This window comes from Dermacentor albipictus, chromosome 4 (assembly GCF_038994185.2).
Source record: "Dermacentor albipictus isolate Rhodes 1998 colony chromosome 4, USDA_Dalb.pri_finalv2, whole genome shotgun sequence".
NCBI lineage: Eukaryota > Metazoa > Arthropoda > Arachnida > Ixodida > Ixodidae > Dermacentor > Dermacentor albipictus.
In genome coordinates this window covers 141,056,388-141,078,181 of record NC_091824.1, presented here as the reverse complement: position 1 = coordinate 141,078,181, position 21,794 = coordinate 141,056,388, and the positions used below count along the sequence as shown (strand labels likewise).

The 21,794-nt window shown below is 47.9% G+C and overlaps 1 protein-coding gene across 3 annotated transcripts; it reads right to left on the bottom strand.

Annotated features, from left to right (window-relative positions):
* Window positions 1-174: 174 nt before the first annotated feature.
* LOC139059367 (NFX1-type zinc finger-containing protein 1-like) lies at window positions 175-15,041 on the bottom strand. 3 transcript variants are annotated; one of them, XM_070537680.1, is made up of 5 exons: window positions 14,912-15,041; window positions 13,629-13,708; window positions 9,883-10,167; window positions 5,541-5,819; window positions 175-3,416 (listed from the first exon to the last, which is right to left on the bottom strand). In XM_070537680.1, the coding sequence occupies exons 3-5, from the start codon at window positions 10,164-10,166 to the stop codon at window positions 338-340; spliced, it is 3,642 nt and encodes a 1,213-aa protein (XP_070393781.1). In that variant the 5' UTR covers window position 10,167; window positions 13,629-13,708; window positions 14,912-15,041; the 3' UTR covers window positions 175-337. The 3 variants fall into 3 exon arrangements, with proteins under 3 accessions (XP_070393781.1, XP_070393782.1, XP_070393780.1); XM_070537681.1 differs by lacking the exons at window positions 13,629-13,708; window positions 14,912-15,041 and adding an exon at window positions 13,729-13,771; XM_070537679.1 differs by lacking the exon at window positions 14,912-15,041 and having other exon boundaries at window positions 13,629-13,751.
* Between the last annotated feature and the right edge of the window lie 6,753 nt (window positions 15,042-21,794).

The window sequence follows — 21,794 nt, the reverse complement described above, 5'->3', positions numbered from 1 at the left end:
CAACTTTCGGCATGGCCATCAAACAACTTTGCATGTGCAACGCCGATTGCATTTCTCCTTGTTTTTTTCCGTGCCTCGAACTAGCCGGAACTTTTTTCCGAGGTTGCGCTATGCGTATTCGCGGCACTATGCCTAATCGACACTCTTTCTTTAATCCTTATCAAGGCGACGCAATAACAGGTTTTATGTTCTTTTATTTCCATGGGAAAGTACTTTTCAACTGGCCGCAGCTACAAAATGAAAACAAAACAGGAACTTTCCGAAGGGTCTAAGAAGACTATGTACACGCTCTGTATGCAAAAAGAAAGTAAAAAATATTAAAAAAATTTCTACACCGTCACATGATTCGGCAGCTCGTGCAGATTGAGGGCTCCTCTTCGAAGTAGACATCGTCGTTAAGGTGAGTGCTTTCAAGAAAGCAGTCACGACACTTTCGTGCGCAGCGGACGCCCTTACTGATCTTCTTTCCGCACACTTCGTTGCATTGGGCGCGCACCTCGCTCGCATTGAGAACGGCCGAGCAGGGGACCCTAACGACGTGGTCACAGGGACTCAGCGCGTTCACCATGACCTCGCACTCACTTGGACAAGGTTCTCCACACAAAGCCTTGCAAGGGTGATCGCACAAGAGCAGCTTCTTGCAAGGCTTGGTGCACACGGTCTGCTGGTGGTCTTTGTCCGTAAGGTGGCATGTTTTGGGACACAGGTGACCGCAAGGCAGGGAGGCATTGCACGGTGTACTGCAGCCGCCGTCGAGCACATCAGCGAAGTCCCTTGCCTTCGACACGGCTGTGGTCTTCTCCGGGTGTAGGTGGCAGTTGAGCTCGAGCGGCCCCACCAGACCTTCTGCGCAAAGGACGGGAGCAACCTGCTTCCATGTTTTGGTGTTATCCGACAAGTACGTAATGTTGCCGATGCAGTACAGTCCTATCGTAGAAGACGCGATGACGTTGTAGTGGTCCCTGCAGGAGGCGTTGATGTCGTATGTCGTGTTGGGACACGCGAATGACATGAGGACAATGGTGTTTTTGCAGCCTTTAGCTTTCTCCAATGTAGTGACCGGAGGCTCTTCTTCCAGGCCGCACAAGTTCGATTTGATGAGCTCAACTTGATCCGCTGTGGGCGCGTACACGGAGATTTGGCTTGGGTGGTAGCCCTGCAGGAGCAAGTACTTCGCCAACGACGCCAGGAATTCCGCTTCGAGAGCACACGCGATAATATTGTCCCTGTCGTAGCTCACGGAATGGTCAATGAAACGCAAGTTCGACGACACTCCCCGTATGTCGGAAAGTTCGGTCTTGAACTCGTACCTTTCAAGAATTTTTTTCGTCTTGAAAGCATCTAGAATTTTTACTGTGCTTGGGTTGAGTTGGTACTGCGTCAAAAGCTGACAGCAGGCGACCCCTTGTTTCACAAGACGGTCAAACAGCGAGTCTTGAGCTGCACCAACATCTTCCTGCACATCGAAAACGTTTTGTGTATCACTAATGAAAACAATATGGTGAGGGTTAAGTGTTATTACTGGAAACATGAAAGGCTCCGGAATTGAACGTGCTTCTAGCACAATAATAATCTGTGGCTTAATATCTCTGAGTGCCTTCCATATTTTAGGTAGCGAACAGAGAGTTACTCCTACAATCTTCGGTACGCGAAGCGTCTCGAATTGCAATTTTTCTTCCACTTCTTCTTTCAGCAAAAGTAGTGTTTTAAACTTTCCTACCAAATCGAGCCACTCACGTGATTTCCTCTCATAATACTTGTCCCTCCAGTAACTGTAGAGCCGATACCTACTCTCCATGTCAAGCGCCCACACATCACTGACGTAACAGACTTCATCCTCAGATAGAGAACCGCGGTGGCCTGAAGAAAACCTTGCTACAACATCTTCATTGTCAGCAAGCAGCCAGTCTCTCAACTTGTCTTCAGCCCCAGTGACCATCGTGAAAAACAAGCTCTTGTAGTGCTTGTCACTCATCACGGATTTAAGCTCGCTCTCTCCTAGAAGCCTAGACGGAATACGCCTTAGATGATCTTGCTGGTTCCTAGTTCGTGACTTCAGTTGTTCAAGCTCGTCGACATGTCGTCTCAGCAAGCGCAAAGGTGTCGGCTCGACTACTTCAGGGTTTGGTCCGGCAGACAGCACTTTCTTTGTCGTTTGAAAAAGATCGCTGTCTTCGCTAACGACTTCAACGTCGTCCAGCACTCCTTCAAAGTGCGCCATTAGCGAGCAGATGCTTTCCTTGTCCTTCGATACGATCAGAATGGGACCTCCACGGGAGACATTGATGTTGTCTAACATTACAGATACAAGCCGCGTGGTCACGAACGTTTTGCCTGTTCCAGGCATTCCCTCTACAAGCGTGACGGCCCTCGAAACTGCCGTCTGAATGGAATCGTATTGGTAGCGGTCCAGTTCAGTCTCTTCGCTGTTCGGCCAATCTCGGTCCTTGTGCGGGCGTATAAATACACTCTTTTGGAACAGTGCTTTCATGTCAAAAACGGTGTTGTTGTTCATGTAGCCAGGCGCAGCGGCATCGCTGCGCCTGTCGACAACGTATTTCCTGAAAGGGAGCTGCAGCTGTGTCTTCTCAAACTGTTTCATCACACCAAAAACAGAAGCATAGTCTTCATAAAACTCCGGACACTCCGTCATGACAAAGCCTCGAGCGGAAGCCACGCCCTCAAGCCTCCTAGTATCGGGAAAGGACGCAACCATGTGCCCCCGTTCTTTGTCTTTGAAACTTCGCCAGAGTACCGTGCCGAAGAAGACTGTTTCAAAGCCGTCGTTGCTTATGCAAATCATACATCCTGGCTGCAGCGTGGACTCGCAATCTCTGCTATCTACAATGGTGAAGTTTATTTTGTTGCCGACGCCATTGAACGTGCATATGGGAGGACCAATCTTCACTTTTGTGTAAATGACAGGGTTGCGGACTTCAGCCGAGGACGGGAACGACTGCAACGTGGTCAGTACTTTCTCTAAAGGAAGCAGAAAGAGCTGCTTGAGGCGGCTGTACTGGACCTTTATGTATTCAGCTGTCGTGGCTGGACGAAAAGAGTCGACTTCTACTGTTTCGCCCAGTTGCACGCTTTGAATGAAGTCCGCTGGCAGCACGGTTGTCTTCTCTCCAGCGTCTCCGTCCCCGGGAAACGAGGCGTAATGTGTCCTCCCAACGACTCGCTGGAACTCGAGCTTGTTCGCCTCAGCCAAGTGTGTGCCAACACTTTCTACCGCCTCCACAACATTCGCGTCGATAGGCTGCGTGTCCTGCAGGCTGCTGTTGACTAAGTCTAGTAAAGCAGCAGCGACGCCACAGAGGTTATTCGTTCCATCACGTGGAAGCAGTTTCACTGACTTCTCCACGACCGTCACCAGTGGTACCACGAACTGGTCCCAAAAGGCCGGAAATCTCCGTCTGTGAAGAAAAATTAAAAAACCACTGGATATGAAAAAAAAAGAAACATTGTGCGGAAGTAAAGTGTGAGGAAGTAAATACGAGGGGAGATCAAAAAGTTTTGTAACTTGGCTATAACCAAATTTTTGACAGTGATATCTCTCTACCTATTGTTTAGGTCATCTCTGCAACCTAGCAAGGTCTGAGTATCAAGCCTTCCAGTTCGTTACTTGGTCTGCATCAGTAAGTCAAACATGGCGTCCTCTCACGATTTCAAGCTCGAGTACCAGAGCGTTATCAAATTTTTGTGCAAAGAAGGGAGTTCCGCCAAGAAAATTCACAGTAGGAAAATGGCGAATGTGTATGGCAATGAATGTCCTTCCTATGCTAAAGTGGCTCGGTGGTTCAGTGAGTTTAAACGTGGCCGTGTGCACGTGGAACACGACCCAAGGTCAGCGCGTCCGACCACTTCAACCGATATGGACCATTCAGCCTCAGCAGGGAACCTTAATTATCATGAATGCTCACCGAATCAGGGTGTCTGAAGTTGCCGAAGAATTGAGCATTTCTTATCACAGTGTTTTTACTATCATCCACGATGTTTGGGTATGTCGAAAGTCTTGGCATGGTGGGTGCCACGGAATTACTCAGCGCAAGATCGACGCCACCGCGTGCATTCATCAAGGGAACTTTTTCACCTCTATTTAAGCGACCCAGAAGATTTTCGCTCCCGCCTTGTGACTGGGGATGAAACGTGGCTGTATCAGTGGGACCCAGAAACAAAACAGCAGTCTATACAGTGGAGGCATTCGGGGGTCCACTCCTCCGAAAAAATTCAAGAGCCAACGCTCAGGGAGAAAAGTGATGGCGACACTTTTGGGGGCGCAAAGGGGATCCTGCTCATTTGAGTATCTTGAAAAAAGTAGGACAGTTACAAGCGAATACCACGCCAACTTTCATCGAAAAGTGCGTAAAGCCATCGTGGAAAAACGCCAAGGATTAGTGACAAGAGGTGTCCTCCTCCTGCACGACAACGCCCAGGTTCACAGGTCTCGTGTTGCCCAAGCTGCCATTCGAGAGTGCGGTTTCGAACAGCTGGACCACCCACCCTAAAGTCCCGAACTGGCCCCGAGTTACTTTTATTTATTTCCGAATTTGAAAAAAACACCTCAAGGGAACGAGCTTTGATGACTTGAACTCGCTTCAAACTGCCGCGGAGGAGTGGCTTTGCAACCAGGCAGATACTTTCTTTTTGCAAGGTATCAAAAGCCTTCCAGGAAAATGAAAGAAGTGCATTAGTGTGCGGGGAAATTATGATGAAAAATAACGTTTTTCCAAGGTCTGGCAGTTTTCCTTATGTGCGAATTGCTAAACTTTCTGATCACCCCTCGTAGGCATACAACACGACAATTGGGCAAACCAAAAAGACCATGCGCTGATGACAGCTCATTTTTTTTTACTTTATGCGAAAGCCTAACTATGCAGCCTGTGAGACAAGGCATAGCCTTCCACGTGTTTGTATAACCTCCGCAAGACAAAAACATTGATTAATCTGTAATACAACTGTCAGTGTCGGAGTTTTACGACTCCTTTAGCACACAGAATTGTGCACCCGGCCATTTGGTAAGTTCAACGCTACTAAACAACAGCTGCAACGTTGTGACTAATGAAACGCAGTTCTATCAGTGCATTAGACAATGAACGCCGCAATCAACTAAATTCAAGGGATTGTGGGTCTATAATTGATAGCGCTGAAGCAAAATACACGATAGCTTACTTCCTTTAACAAAATAGGCTAATAGGATCGTCCACGTGGCACTAACGCCAAGTGGACGAATGGATCGCCCCAGTTGTCGTAGAAAAAAGCCAACAGCTTGGCAGGGGACAGTATAATATCTGTATATTGAAATCAGATGTATAGAAGTTATCCGTACACACAACACGCGCATATGCACGTACACATGCACATACGCTTGCTTGTTTGCTTCCTTAATAAGTGGTTATCTAACACATAGGTAGAGCATAAGTTTTCATTCTCAAATCTCTGTATAAGATAGCGAAATTTCGAACGATTTTAATTGAATTCGACTTATTCCGAGTTCAACTACGTCCAGAAGATAAGAACGCGCGTTCGTTGTAAGCTACCTGCAGACAAGCTGCTGCTCGACGTTCCGCAGGAACCTGTTGTTGGCCGCCACGGTTCCCAGCAGCAGTCTCAGGTGTTCAGTCTGGCGGCACGCGCACGCCTTGGCGAGCAAAGCGAGGAGCGTGTTGAGCGCTGCGCAGTCGAGCGCGGCGTTCTCCAGCAGCGCGTCGAAGTTGACCCCCATGAGGACGAGCGTGAAGAGGGCCTCTGTGTCGGAGCAGTCGAGCAGCTGAGACAGCACGTACGTGTCCGCGGTCCTGGAGATGTGCCTCCACGACCTGTTTCGCAATGAACGAAAATATACGCAGATCCAACGCACATTCTGGAATGTATACGTGAAGCGAAGATTTCGTGAAGCAATTAATTAAACGCTATGAAACACTTAATTTGCTGCGACGAGTTTTGTGGCATAGAGATTACGTGTCTGCCCGGAAAACCAGCAAGACGCGGAAACCTAGCTCCACCAGCCGACCCACGTGATCGACGTGACTGCGGATTGCACGGCCTCTGGGATCGGCCCAGTTTTCATTACGCCATCTCTGAGATTAGCCTCGCTTACCGCTGCACTTTCTTCAGGGCTGGCCCACCTTACTCGACAAAAAAGCTGACGACCGCGCAGACGCGCCAGACTACGAAAAAGAAGGCATAAAAATAATCGCTTTGATAAAGTAATTGCGTGTTTGAAGGGGTGTGTTTGCTGCAGTGAAGGTATTCAGGCACCGTTTGTTGTTCCATTGCGTTGAGAATGGAGCCGGCTACCGGCACATCTGTAAGGTTAGCGCAGCTGGGGGCTACATAAAGCTGATATAAGCCGATTAATTACATGACTGCTACTCTGTGTGTGTGAACTCGCCAACAGCAACACGCAGCAGCAATGTCCAGCAATGTCCAACAACGTTCAGCAATGTCCGAGACGGTTCGCCCGGGACACTTCCTTTTGAAAGCATCATGTCTGCTCGACAATTGCCACATACTTCCATGGCTTCAAGGTCTCCATCTAGAATAGTGCATACAAACGGCCGTTTCTTACATCAACACTTGACATGCTCCTTACGACAGGATTTCGGCTTTTGCAAACAGGTCACGTCTGCTTTTGAGACTTTCCGGCCCACGAAACAAGTGACGATTGTAACTTTCTCTTGTCATTTTTTCGACACGTCTGCGCTGGTGAATTCCCTGCAGTTCCACAGCGTATAGGCGAAAGCGTCAGCATTGTGAACGAATGAATGAAGTATAGGTTCCTTCAGCATAGTCCATAGTGAAAAATGAAGGAAAGATAGATTAACGAGTAGAAAGAGGGTAACACGGGAGATCTAGCAGGGCATCGATCTTCTCATCAAAGCATTTATTTATTGTAGCTAGGTGGTAGTGCTCACCCGCTAAGCTGACCTCATAAACAACTCCAGACTTTCACTGCTTTCGAAATTTACCTGCGTGTTGCTTACATAGAAAACAGCCACTATTAATTTTTCTTCGTGCCACAAAAAATCACTAAGGACATGTCTCACTTTGCCGTAGACGCTAAACAAAATGCCACATCCCATGGCTCGGGCATTATGATGTCATGTGTGGACTGTTGCACGGTTTTCGGTGTTGGTGTAGCGTTCTAAAATACTTATGGCGTCTGTAAGTATATTAACTATATAATAACACAAACACACTGAAGATGAGGTATGGCGTATTAGGCGCGCTACGTACCCTCACTGTGCCTCAATTCAAGGTCAACACATAGTGAGTATGAACCACTTGACATACGTAACGCGCCGCTAGCCGCGTGGGCGCCAGCAGGACGTTCTCGTAAATTGTGCATGAAATATTGCTCGTAAGACTCACAGTTAGGTCATTCAAGATTTAACGACCCCTTTCATATTGAGCGTTTTCATTAGCAGGTTGGCATACGTCGGGACGTGAACACAAGCGAAAACTACACGCACGCGTTCGCGCGCTATTCCGCCAACCTGCGTACTTTGCGTAGCACCAACCGCAGTGAAGAGAAACGTGAATACCTATCCGGAAATTCCAAACGTTTGGACACCATTTTTACGTTATTCTTTTATGCGAAGCATATTACGAGAGCTCAACCCAGCTCCTCAGGCGCGGCGGTGTCGCCTTGAAACCACGTGACACCGTGACGTCACGACAGAGGAGAAGTGGCTTTGGCTCAACTCTTGCAAGACGGGCTGGGTGGGAATCGAACCAGGGTCTCCGGAGTGTGGGACGGAGACGCTACCACTGAGCCACGAGTACGATGCTTCAAAGCGGTACAAAAGCGCCTCTAGTGAATGCGGTGTTGCCTTAGAAACGAGCTGTTTCTAAGGCGTGCGTCTCCTGCTCAGGCGCACATTTCGTTGCCGCGCCGAACGCTGCTTTGCTCGACGCTCACCGCGTCCAATGCGGGGCGCGTAGTCGCTGCCCTGTAGCCCATTGTCTTACACCCCTTGGCGGGTCGACGGGAACGCTGTCGCGTTCCACTCTTGAAGGCGAAGCAGTAATGCATGAGTTGTTTCTTCGTCTAGCCGAACCAAATATAGCCAAGCAACAGCAGTTCGCCAGGCTAAACAGTGGTTCAACAACTAAAATAAAGGCTAGTATGCTTCGCATCCTGGGCTTAACCTTACCTAAGCCACAGCCATTTTTTTATTCCCGCTTCATATTTTAAATCAGTTTCTGTCAGCACTTTGGCCGAAGACAGGAACGAAGATCCCTTGCGATACAAGAGGAGTTAGGCTTAGCACCGCAAAGCTAGAATGGTCCTCCACTTAAAAATCCACTTCGACTCAAAAATGTGCATGGCAGCGCCGCGCCTCGACACAAGCGGTCATTGCGTTCCCATGAGGCACCACAGCAATTCTTGAGAGGCGTAGCGTTATCTTCAGTTGAGGGGCAACGCTATGGTCAACTCGGCAGAGTGGAGGAAGAGTTTCGAGTCAAGAATGGTTTCACAATACGGGGGACAAACTGGTGTCGTCTACCAGAACGACTTGTCCTGCTGTCGCTCACAGATCAACAGCTGTGGCAGCTTGCACAGTCGTTAGGAGAAAAGGAAACGAAAAACAGGTGCGATGAAATTAGGCGAAGCGCAGTAGAATTGGGAAAATTGCTTTTTGAGTTCATGCATGTGCGCATAAGCGCGGGATGGGTGGGAGGAGCACCAAAGCCAACGGTTATGACCTAGGCTGTCGAATCCGTAAATACCCATTAAAACTACCGCGTCATTTGCGCGCTCGCTTGCAGCTGGCATTGAGGAACTTTAGACGTCACCCGCAAGGTGTGCCCCGCATTCCGGCTAACTACTGCACTCTGTGTCAAAACAGTGACTGCGCATGCGCCGATATTGCACCATTACGATACCTCGCAAAGAAAGCGCGACTTCCGTGGAGTGATCAAACAACATTTATAGCAATTATTGTCCGTCCGTCCATCCGCCTGTGTGCGTGTGTGTGTGTGCGCGTGCGTGCGTGCGTGCGTGCGTGCGTGCGTGTGTGTGTGTGTGTGTGTGTGTGTGTGTGTGTGTGTGTGTGTGTGTGTGTGTGTGTGTGTGTGTGTGTGTGTGTGTGTGTGTGTGTGTGTGTGTGTGTGTGTGTGTGTGTGTGTGTGTGTGTGTGTGTGTGTGTGTGCGTGTGTGTGTGTGTGTGCGTGTGTGTGTGTGTGTGTGTGTGTGTGTGTGTGTGTGTGTGTGTGTGTGTGTGTGTGTGTGTGTGTGTGTGTTGCATGCCCCTCATCTCTCACGCACGTACTGGAGTCTGAAGTACTGCCCGGAGAAAAGGAGCATTGCCTAAAGGAGTCCTGCCTGCTAGTGGAGTACTATGTTTGAAGGAGTACTGAAATTACAACAGGTTAGACTTTTCGCTTCCTGCGCTAAGCGAAGGTCCTGGACCTTGAAACCGCGGAAAAAAATGCTGGCGACACCCTGAGCAGCCTAACGAATGTGCTTCCATAGCTTTTCTTTTACGGACAGTTTAGGGTTCCTTTTCCAGGTGGTGTATTTCTCGTGACGTCATAACACAGAACGCGGTCACGGGGGTGCACGACATTAAGAAACCACCGAGCAAGCCGGATCTTGTGTCAAAACGTCGCGACAACTTGCTACCAGTGTTACCGCCTTCTGCACCATGCAGTTACGACGCGCACACCTCCTGGAAATTGAAACCCAAGCTGGTTCGCAGTCAGCCATTGCAGGTACTCACTTAAGGTGCTTTGAGGATAACCGTTTTCTTTTTGTTTCTGTTTTTCTATGGTTTGGAGGTCAGCGATCTTGACTTGTCAAAGATAAATGAAGAGTAAAAAAAAGTTGTGGTCAGTACTCCTTTACCGCACTACGGAATCAGTGGGGCTGCTGACCTTGATTTCGTCGTTGGCGAGTGCGACGAGTCGCCATCGTTGCCCAGTGAGAAGCCTGCCCCCTTGCTGTAGGTGTGGCAGTTCCTGCCCTGCCGCCCGGTGTCTCGGCAGCCGGCCTTGGCGAGCCTCAGCCGGGCCACGGATTCGTCCCTGAGGCGCGGCAGCGGGGACTCGAATGGCGCCCCGTCAAGCGTGACGTCGTCGTCGTCTTCGCTCGAGCTCGAAGTTCGGGAGAAGTACTCGTCGGTACTCGCCGCGCCGCCATGCTGTTTCAACCGGTGCATGCTGCAACCATTGAAACATGGATGCGAATGATGATTGACGCCCGAATTGCCTGCTTATACAAAGGAGGTCGAGACGCTTATGTATATACATTGAGTCGCAACACAATTTATTTCGCATGCTTCCGCAGTGCACACTTCTTGCGGAAAAAAAAATTATGGGGTTTTACGTGCCAAAACCACTTTCTGATTATGAGGCACGCCGTAGTGGAGGACTCCGGAAATTTCGACTACCTGGGGTTCTTTAACGTGCGCCTAAATCTAAGTACACGGGTGTTTTCGCATTTCGCCCCCATCGAAATTCGGCCGCCGTGGGCGGGATTCGATCCCGCGACCTCGTGCTCAGCAGCCTAACACCATAGCCACTGAGCAACCACGGCGGGTAAGCACGCAAGAGCTTGGCAGAAACAGAAATGGAGAAATTATAGAAGCGTTCCTTTACACAGTCACAAGATTCGGTGTGCAGATAGAAGCTTCAGAAGTAGCCTCAGCGTCTGAGTTTCCAAACTGAGGACTTCAGATAAATAAACCATAGCTACAATGAGAACTTGACAAACTGGGAGTTCCAGGATTTAGAAAAGGAAATAAAAGGTTTCGGTGATCTAGCGTACATTGGCAAAGCGTTCAATTCAACGCATTAAAGGACAATGCATTGTAAGTAGTGCATACGATTCGGGGCTTATAAATTATTTCAACCGTGCCAGAATCTGTAAAACCACCTTTGCGATTTTAGAGGTGCGAGTTGAGGTATATTTGAGAGGGCTAAGGTCGCCACAATGGCAAAAGCGGTGCCTGAAAATAAATATCAGTTCATTATGGATGCGTTCACTGAGGTCAGAACTGGATTTGCACGTTCCGCCCTAAACTACAGAGGCGTACTCTAGTAGTGGAAGGCACACGGTAGAATAAAACTTCAAAAAGGCAACAAGGGAGTGGAAATCATACGATATAAGACAATACCAAGAGCTCGAAGCGCTCGTTGTTTCGCATACTTAGCGTGTGATGAGAAGCTTAGAGTTTTGTCGAGATACACACCAAGAGCTTTCATTTCATCGACCATGGGCAGTGGAGCATCCCGAAGGGTGTACGGATATTGTACATGGGGTGTTTTCTGGGTGTAACTTAATACCATAGTTCTAGAAGCATTTAAGAGTTTAGAAGAGTTAACTGCTGGGCTAGTTGGTGATCTTGCATACTGAAAAGATTTTGCGCCAAAAAACAACACACACAAGAGGAAAGACGACGACACCACGGGCGCTACTTCAACTGTTTAATAAGGGTGAAAGCACTCGACATATATAGCCCTCCAAAACACCGCGCATGCGTACAAGGCAACATGGAGTACAAGGTTTTATCAGAATAGGTGCGATAGAAACTTCAGCTCAGCCTCGCGTTGTTTGTGTGCGTTGTTTTTTGGCGCAAAATCTTTTCAGTATGCATTTAAGAGTTGCTTATTGTTTTTGTCCCTTGCGTTCCTTGGTGAATAAATTTCTTTTTGGAGGTCCATGCAGTACTGAACACTGTTGACTGTTTTAAATAACTTTAAGTTGTCAGCATATAGAAGGACTGAAGAGTGTCTAATTGCTGACGAAATGTCATTTATGAACAGCAGGAAGAGAAGAGGGCCAAGAACAGGTCCTTGAGGAAGTGCGTTAGTGACCTTATAACTAATAGAACTCTGTCTGTTAATGCCAATGAAGCACGTTCTGTTGTTTATGTCATTTGATACCAGGGCAGTGATGTAAGAAGGTATGTTCATTTGCGAGAGCTTTGTCATAAGACCATTGCAAACTAACTCAAACGATTTACTTATCTCAAAATAAAGAGCATCTAATTAGCCCCTATTATGTACCAAACTGGAAGCATGGGTCATAAGTTTGTTGCTGTGGAGTTCCCCGCTACAAAGCCGTGTTGTTAATCTATTAAAATGTTCTTAGCACTAACAGAAAGCAGGAAATGTAGTAAAGATTCAAACACAGCCGAACAAAAAACATGAGTGTATAGGGCTAAGGCGAAGACGAAACCTAATTACTTATAGAACCATTCTCAATATAATGTCTTGAAGGAGACAACTCCCTTTGTCGAAACTTGGGACACCATGCTGAGCATTTGTTCGCTCACTGTTAGTCATTTCGTCTCTACATTCCTTGACCCCGTTTTCTTCTTCAACAAGTTCAACAAGTTCAACAAGCAGTGATTAGGTAAAGATAGTATGCAGACGAGGGTCCCAAAGTCAACGCCTGCAATGGGACCTTCAGTTTTAAATATATGGTGTACAACACGTGAGTTTAATAGAGCAAAATTTTAAAGATATACACAAAATAAACAAATGAACGCACAAAATGCAATAAAGGCTTCGGTTACACAGAGTCGTGAACGTGCAGTAAAACGAAGAAAACAAACAGGTACAGTCGTGCTTTGAAGTGCATTTTACCACTCTTTGAAGCCACTGTTGTCTCTTATACCTTGCGTTTCTAAATAACGTCCTGTGATCGTTAAGGAATGAACCGTGTCATTATCATTAGAATTGGAGCGTGCGAATAATTTTTTTCGCCAAGTAATCGAAAAATGCCAGATGCAGATCGAATCAAACATATCAAATAGTTTTCGTATAGTCAACAGCCATTCTTACTATCAGCATAAAATAATCTTCAGATCCTAGTGTATTCAAAACGTTACCACGTTCCTGTAATTATCATTTACGTTATGGAGTGTTTATTAAAAGCACAAATAGACCATTAAAAGCAAATGAGCAGTTTATTCGCATACTCGGCACTCAGTGGAGAGTGCGAATGATAGCGATTGAACCCGAAAAGCCTGGCTCCCCGAGAGGCGTAGCGTGCTCCACTACGTAACTTGCCGTGTTTTACGTCTGCCATGGTTGCCGAGATGACATTTACTGTGCGTTTGCTTCAATTTTATGCTTGATCGCGAAGAATTAAACGATTTGAAATATTCGAAGACTGTTCAAAAGCAATTCGTATTCACGAATAGCGACTATTCGATTCGAAGACTAGATTGAACAAGGCAATACTCGTTTCGTTAATCGCAAGTTTTCAAAATTTGCACACCCCTACAAACGATCGATTCGTGAGAGTTAACATCCTTATATGGGAAGGCTCCGGGTTTTTTTCTTTTTTTCCTACAACGCTCGATGCACGGACGTTTTTCTATTCCACTACCTTTTGCAAGCGGATGGAAATCGTACCCGTGACATCGTGTACACAAGCAGAATGCACTTCGCCACTGAGCCACTGCGTCTGGTTGCGTCATTATCGATTCCGGCTCCTATGTATGCAGTTCGAATTGGCAGACGCCTCATTCCCGCGGCTCCACTTTTTTTCTTTTACAGCCACGCGCAACATCTCATTCTGTCTCCTTGGATCGACGTGTAACTGATCTGATATGAACGGCAGATGGTCGCGTGCACATTGAGTACGACATCGAACATGACGAAACGCTTACCCGTTTAGCAGGAAATGGAGGTTGCAACACCATAAGTCGAGTCAATTTTGGACGGATATTATTGATTGAGAGATGAAAAGCTGCAAGAAAGAAAACCAACCTTAGTCTTCATCTTCTTCGCCAAATAAATTAACAGTGTTGGTGTCCGAGACAAATACTACTTCTCCCGCCGCTAAATTCAGCGGTAGTGCGTTGACAAGATATTTGTAAAACAGCTCAAAAACAGAATTTCGAAATAAAAGTGAAATCGAAAAAAAGAAAATAAATTACGAACGCGTGCGTAAGATCTTGCTCATTCTTAAGTATTCTTCTTCTTTTTCTTTTGTACGGTATGAGCCAGTCGGCGCATCACCATCTCTTAGATGACCGCGTCGTTTGAACAAGCTCACCAAGAGTGCATTGCTATTGGCAAAGCTTAAATTCGAGGATACGGTGAGCATAGCGAACGAAGCTATAACGTGGCGATGTTTCCCCCATTGACAAGGAAATTGGTCTCCACAAAATGAAGATTTTTTGCCAAGGCACTTGCGAGAATGTGCTGTAAGCCTAACTGGCTTGACGTAACAATATTTTCCCGCACAGGAACTGGACAGCCGAGATCAGACGAGGCAGAGCACTGTCTTGTCTTGTCGATGTGGTTGACTCGTTTTTGTGCAGGAAGATATCACTAAGCCATGACCGTGCCATTAAGCTGCAGCTTTGTTCAACTGCAGTCATGAACGCAGCTGAACAAACACTGAAACGACTGAGCAGAACAGAACGACTGAAAGTTTAGCAAAAAGAGAACAACGGCGTCCGAGTTGTCCTGTTTCTACTTGCGTCTGTGTTCGAATGTCTGCATTTAAGTAGCCGAACACACTGTTTGCTTGCTTTTAACAACACAAAGCTGTGCTGTGACATATAAGAAACGCCACTAAAAAGGACAGTGCTTAACTTTGGTCACCCGGAAATCCTTGCCACGCACATAAATTTAAGTGGACTGGCCAGTGTTTCCCAACGTAAATCTAACGTTAGTCCTGTTTTTGACAGAGTGTCGCGCGTAGCGAAGTGGAAGTTGCAGGCGGCCTAGACTTGCAATTTGCTTTGTACAATGTAGCCGCGGAATAGCTTCCACGAACAGTGTGAAAAGACTAGGATCAGAAGAGAGCACACGCACTGTGCAGCATAACACAAAAATTGCCTGCATGTAAGCACCCTAAATTGAGGGAACGGCATCGCGCACGTAGTCATGCCTACGCAGCAATCGAAACGGTGGACCCAATTTCAGAAGCATTTGACCTCACCTCGTACCACGACCGTGTCCACGCCGTGTCTTGAGCAGCGAAGTATGCGTCGGTCTGTGGACGATGAACACGTACATACGTCAGGCCACCGAGCCGTCGAGCTTCCTTTGTATCCGGTTGCGGACGTCGCCGATCGAAGTGCGCGTCCGGACTTGGCCGGACTATGGCACGCTTTGATTGTTACACCTGAGAACGTTCGCTGCACATTTCCGCTGCGATACATCCACAAGAAGGCCCGCTGGCATATCTCCACGTATATGGAGGTCTACATGGAGTATATAAGAACGTCAAACACTTGCTTTTGCTTCGTGTTGTCGACAAATTTGACTTCACCCTGCCGTCTGCTAGCCGCCTGGTTAACTCAGATGGTAGAGCGGCTGCCCCGGAAAGACGGTGGTCCCGGGTTCGAGTCCCGGACGAGAACGAATTTTTCTTCAACTCTGAGGCTTTTCTTTCGAGGAACCCGTTTGGGTTTCCTTTGTAGCAATTGCTATGAACGGGTGGATGTCTGATTTTTCCTTTATTCTCCACGTATAATACAACCATATGATGCGAAGTTTAGTTCTTTCAGTCTGAGTTGAGTCTAATCTCTGATATTTAGTCTTATGGTAGTTATGTTGACGGTTTATGTAGTGTTCGTCTGCGATGCTAAACTAAATGCTTCCTCAAAGATAGCAAGTACAGCCTACGAATGGGCATTGTTGCCTTCATAAATCAGCCATCTTACCCCAAGCATTAAAAGCAATGCTTCCAACGTTACATCTGCGGAGGACCAATGAGGCTCTACCAACCACGATGCAACCACGATGCAACCACGCCCCAAAAAGCGTTACCTAGGGGCATAAAGCAGAATGTTCTGAATTGCCAAGATATTCCGTATGTCCGTGTACATCGCTACTTTCGCCCACTTGAATCTCAAATTACGAGGACTACCCCGAAAGTATGATCCGATTTCACAACATTGTTTTCAATTTGTTAGTTTTAAAGCGCAGCCCTTAAGCGCCTGTTTCTGCGGCGAGTGTCGGCGTCAGCCTCGGCGTAACCAAGCGAACGAGCAGAGCGAAAGATGAAAGCGAACGCGGAGGGCAGCGGGCGGATGAAAGAGGCGAGGATGAAAGCGGAGAGAAGGGCGCAGCGGAACCGTAAGGCAGAAAGCGGAAGAAGGTATGGCGAAAGCGTGAGAAGGAAAGCGTAGTTCGATGACGATGTCTATATGAGATGGGAGCCAGAGTAGCGCGCATTGTCTGGGAGATCTGTCTGGGAGCTATCTGCGCGCTATCATATTATATATGGTGTAAAAAACATAGTAGAAAGCTTCGGCTCGGGTCTAAAAATAAGAGCACCGAGGAAAGCACGTACACACAAAAAAGGGACACAGACGCGCGCAAAACAAACACTTGCTATCAACTGGACAAATGTTCAAAGAATGGGGCGAAATACAAAAATCACAAGTAGCAGATTTTTATTTTTTTTTCTTTTACTGCTGATTCAGTCGACTGCCAAGGCTGCGTGTGTACGTGAAGTCCTATCTTAGTTTATTAGAGCGCAGCTCTTTGGCGTCCGTTCCTGGGTTTCGCGTCGTCGTCGGCGTTGTCGTCGGCCTCGTAACCAGCTCCGCCCCCCTTTCATCCCCCCAGCGCTAGCAGCGACCGACTGATACCGCTGGATGCCGCTGACGCCGCTAGAGAGTCAAGATAACGTGACTGCATAGAACACCGTCGCCGCCATGCAGAAAGAGGAGGAAAGGGTCCCCCCCCCCTGTTCTTGTGTGGCGGATAGGGTGCTCTTCAGTTGCCGACGCGCCGGTTATTTCACGTAGGCCCCGGCACGTCGACGAATACGTGACCACCTTCCCACGGCTAGACCTGGTTCTTAGCGCTGCGGAAGCGAGGGTATCATATTGTTTGTGTCGGCATCGGCGGCGTTGTCCCTGAAACCAACTCCGCAGCTGGGGTTGACTCACTATCGGCGTCAGCGGCATCAGTCAGTCGCTGCTATCTCTTCCCTCCTCCCTTTATCGTGTTGTCCGCTTGCTGCGCGCGCTTCTGCCCCCATCGTTTGCCGCTGGGTGTACACGCCGCCCCCCTCCCCCCTCTTCCTGCGAGTCTCCGGTTGTCAAAGCGCCGGCTCGAACTTAATTCCTTTCTTCGCTCCTCCTCCAATGCAACCCCTGTGCGGTGGCAATCAGAGAGCCAGATCGGTGGCGGCGGATCTGTATATGTGCACCGCCCGAGCCGAAATTGCCGCTGCCGTTCGCCCTGTGCGGTGGCAATCAGAGAGCCAGATCGGTGGCGGCGGATCTGTATATGTGCACCGCCCGAGCCGAAATTGCCGCTGCCGTTCGCCACTGCGAAATTATCTGCCAGTTCTTTCTGAGCCATGAGCGAGACGACCGATGGAAGTCCTCCGTCTGCTGCTGCTGCTGCTGCTGCTGCTGCTGCTAAACGAGCTGCCAGAGCAGAGGCCCAGCGCCGTCGCCGTCAGAATCCAGAGGTGCGTGCCGCCGAAGCAGAAGCTTACCGTCGCCGCCGTCGAGATGATCCAGGAGTACGCGTCGCCGAAGCAGAGGCTAAGCGCCGCCGCCGAGAAGACCCTGCCGTTCGCGCCGCCGAAGCGGAGGCTCATCGCCGCCGTCGAGAGCAACCAGCAGTAAGCGAGGCTGAAGCAGAAGCTCATCGCCGCCGCCGAGAAGACCCTGCAGTTCGCGCCGCCGAAGCGGAGGCTCATCGCCGCCGTCGAGAGCAACCAGCAGTAAGCGAGGCTGAAGCAGAAGCTCATCGCCGCCGCCAAGAAGACCCTACCGTTCGCACCGCCGAAGCGGAGGCTCATCGCCGCCGTCGAGAGCATCCAGCAGTAAGCGAGGCTGAAGCAGAAGCTCATCGCCGTCGCAGAGAAGACTCTACCGTTCGCGCGGCCGAGGCCGAGGCCAAACGCAAACAAAGGCTCGCAAACAGTCAGGGTGCAACAAATGCTTTCCGGCGACAGTTTACAGACAATCCGTTTGGAAGTGTGTGTTCAGTGTGTGATCGGCTCTGGTTCCAAAATGACGTGAAACCGCTTCCGGACACGTGCCGCGAGAATCTCCGGTGTGCGTTTCCCAACTCGGACTTGTGTCAATTCAGACTGTGTTCTTCATGCATGCAATCTGTGCGGAAAGGTGACATTCCTCATTTCTGAGTCGCAGGTTTCTGAGTCTGTGATAGCGCATACATGTGTTGCTCGATTTCTTTGCCTCAATCTATCGAAAAGGTGAAACAGCTTATTTGCTGCGCTCAAATTTCGCATTAGGAAGTAACGTAATCGTCGGTAATTTTTTTGTTTTCTTTATCGTTTCGGTATTGTTTATTTTACGACGAATTCCATACATATACTTGTTCATTCATTTATTCGAGTATGCGTGAAATGCAGAAATTATCCCATAAAGGGCGACCACTGCGCCAATGTCACTGGACGTTCCTGCGAGAAAAAAATAATGACCTATTTTAGCGCCTGAAGATTCTAAAACTTCAATTTAGGTGGTCGAATATTTCGCAGTTATGCAGACAGCACCTGATAAAGCAAATGTCTCACTCTATAGCGTCAGGCATCTCGCCACGCGCGTCGTGCACAATACGCATACATCGTGCTCCACACGAGCTGAACCGCAGCGTGTCGTGGGCGGTGTCGGTAGAGAAACACAAGTCTTAGAAACTTAGAGGAATGTGTAGAAATGTACGGGAAGACCGCGCAACGTAACCACGTGTACGGCCTTGATTATGCTACTCCCATTAGAGCGTCATTTAACCGTCACGATAATCGCCGTCATCCTTGCCGGCACTTCCTTGCTCCAACGCTGTGTGCCGGGTACTCAGCTGATGACTGAAACGAAATATGTGCGTACCCACAGCATTCTTCCAGGAAAGCTGATAGCCATTAACCTACGGCGAGAGTTTCCTCCAAGCAGTTGATGCCCTTTTCATAACAGGGTGCCTGGCCGGACATCGCTTGCAGCTGTTTTACCGGTGAGTGTCCGGCGATGGGGTTAGAGCCCAGCGCTTCCCGCAGCCGATTACAATGCACACTGCCCAACGCTCAAACGAAGTGCTCAGGATTGTTTTGTGAGATGAAGTTGTATTTCTAAATTATGGAACATTTTGCAAGAGAGACGGGCTTCTCGGCCAATATATACATGAAGGCCTGGCTGTGACAGAGCTTTTACAGCGAACAAACTTTATTTAATCATATTTCATTTTGTATTGCAGTGGTGTTTTGCGAGTATAGCCAAAACCAAATTCCCGTAACCGATGTAACAAGTACTTGTCGCCGAAGTGTAGTTTATAACTATACTATTGCCCGCTCAGAGGCATCATGAGGAGCAGCTTGCAGAGCTAATGTGTGCTTCCTTGGTGGTACTTGCGTAGCTTAAAACTTAATTCCCTTGCGATATTTGGCATCCTTCATGAAACATTTCAAGGCTTGAATAAGAACTTGTAATCGTGAGTGGCGGTGCGTTTGTCTGTGTTGGTTTAGTGCAATAAATTTGAATCCAGGCAGTTATGGAGGGGGGTATAACACTGTTAGAAAATTTTCTACTATATATATGCCTCCTAACCACATATATAGTCATCCAATGCAAATATATCGCATACTATATCAAACTTGCGTGTCTCCATAAATCATATGGAATATTAAAGCTACGCGGCATTCCTTTTCCATCTGGTAGCGCTAATTTTTTTTTCTTTTACCTCCGGGCATTTAAGCTCACCCAAGAACATAAAGCAATGCCCATCTCTCAGTTACTTGTCTCAATTCCTGAGCCTCGGAGATAATAACTGCACGTTCATTATTTTATTATTCCCCGTCACAGTCAACAAGCACTGCACTTGGGAGGTCGTAGCGCTTTGAACATCGACAAAAGAGCGACAAAAGAGTTGAATGCCTTCTCATGCTGGCTGTCTTCTAAACCACTAGCATGAGGTCTATGTGCGGGTACTGTACAGACATTACGCAGTATTTCCTGAGTCACTAAAGGATATGAAAGGAAAAGAAACGATATAATGGGGTATTACACCAGTTGTTCCTTGGGGTTTCACATTGTGCTGCCCCGCGTCTTCTTTATCCTTCGCAGTGTGGTGTTTACTCTACTTAATCATGCAAGGAAAGACACTCTTGTATAGAGAGGGGCCAGTGTCCGAGCAAAGGTCACATCTCTTGCATTCGCTGTGAAAATATGCAGCTGCTTTCCTCTAGGAACGACCACTCTGCCGAAAGGGACTCGCTGTCGGTCTTTTTTTCTTTTCTCTTGGGCCGCCCCTGCAAAACGGTGGCTCAAGCTAGGCCACGTGCCACAAATACTCTCACGCCGTCGTGCTGTGACCGAACGCCACACCGTTTTAAATTTGAATACTTTAAAATGTGTAAGCCATGCGGGGGCGTTTTGCTACCGTAAGCGATTCATCCTGTTGAGTTCAAACCGTTACGCCCTGGAAGGTCCAGAAAGGTATCAAGATTAAGCCTTAAACACTTGCCATGGGGAGTGACAGCGCATGAGCAATCTCTACAAATCCTAATATGGCCTCGACACACTGCGAGATGTCATAAGCGCGCTACGAAATGCTGGCGTAAATTAATTTATCGGAAAAAAAGTGACACTTTTCCTCAGCTACCGCCATTACACCTCATTCGCTCTCAGAATGGACTCCCGCAGTCTTTTTCATGCGAAGCATTCTTCGCAGAGTCCGGTAAATTTTTGGCGAACGCGTATGTTTCGCCACCCGCCGTGGTGGCGTACAGTCGCTTTGGCGTTGCGCTACTGAGGGCGAAATGCAAAGACCGTCCGTGTACCTGGAATCGGCTACTTTAATAATCAGTCTAATATTCAATTTAACGTCCATCCAATTACGTAAGCGGGAATTGCGGGCACGTTAAGGAACCCCGGCGGGTCAAAACCAATCCGGAGCCCCCTACTACAGTGTGTCCCATGATCAGATTGTGGTTCTGGCAAGTAAAACCCCAGAACTCATTTTTTTTACATTTGTTTCACCGTTTTAGAGGACCGATCCCGGTGATAGTGCAGTCTAAAATTACAGGCCACAGGGATGACATGATATCTGTGTCTGGGTACGTGCACTGATGCCACTGGGTATGTACGACTGAGTATGTGCACTGGGTATGTGTCCCTTTCAATGTTATATCTTGCCACTGCAAACATTCTTTCCTGCTTATTATCAATATAATGACAACAGCATATAATCTTTACACGTACGTTCGCTTCACAACAGTTACATTATTCCGGCAACTATTCTCCACAGATCATGAATGCTTCGCACTACGTAGACGTCAACTACAATTGAACCTTTCATGCTGTTTTCTTTTTGTCTTTTTACGAGCGAACAAATTGTTATGGGCTCTAACACTGTCGATTAGAATGTTTTCGCACTGCCGCTTTAAGATTAACAGAGACGCCACAAACAGAGGTCACAAAATCTTTCGTTCGCGTGGCTTCAGCGACCAATTTTGTATATTCAACATTATGTGTTCTACTCTCACTTGCAAGAAAAAGGTTGCACACGTAAGCAGTAGAGAAACCTGCAATGTTTTTGTTTGCTTGTTTGTTTTCTAGTAAACATGTTCCCGTGGAAGTGTATTAAAATTAGCAATGGAGTGTGTAGTGAACTATGGCACCGAAGTAATTTAAGTATATTTGGACAGGGGTTTCAGATTGTTTGGGAACAATGGCTCAGAGTGAATTTGCAAACAAGTAGCACTTGTCAGTGACTCGCAAACTTTGTATCTTAGATGGCATATTTTATCCTACAATGGTCGCCGTCAGAAATACAGTACATAGGCACCCCCCCCCCCCCCACACACACACACACCTCTACATGCACCACAATGGACCAGC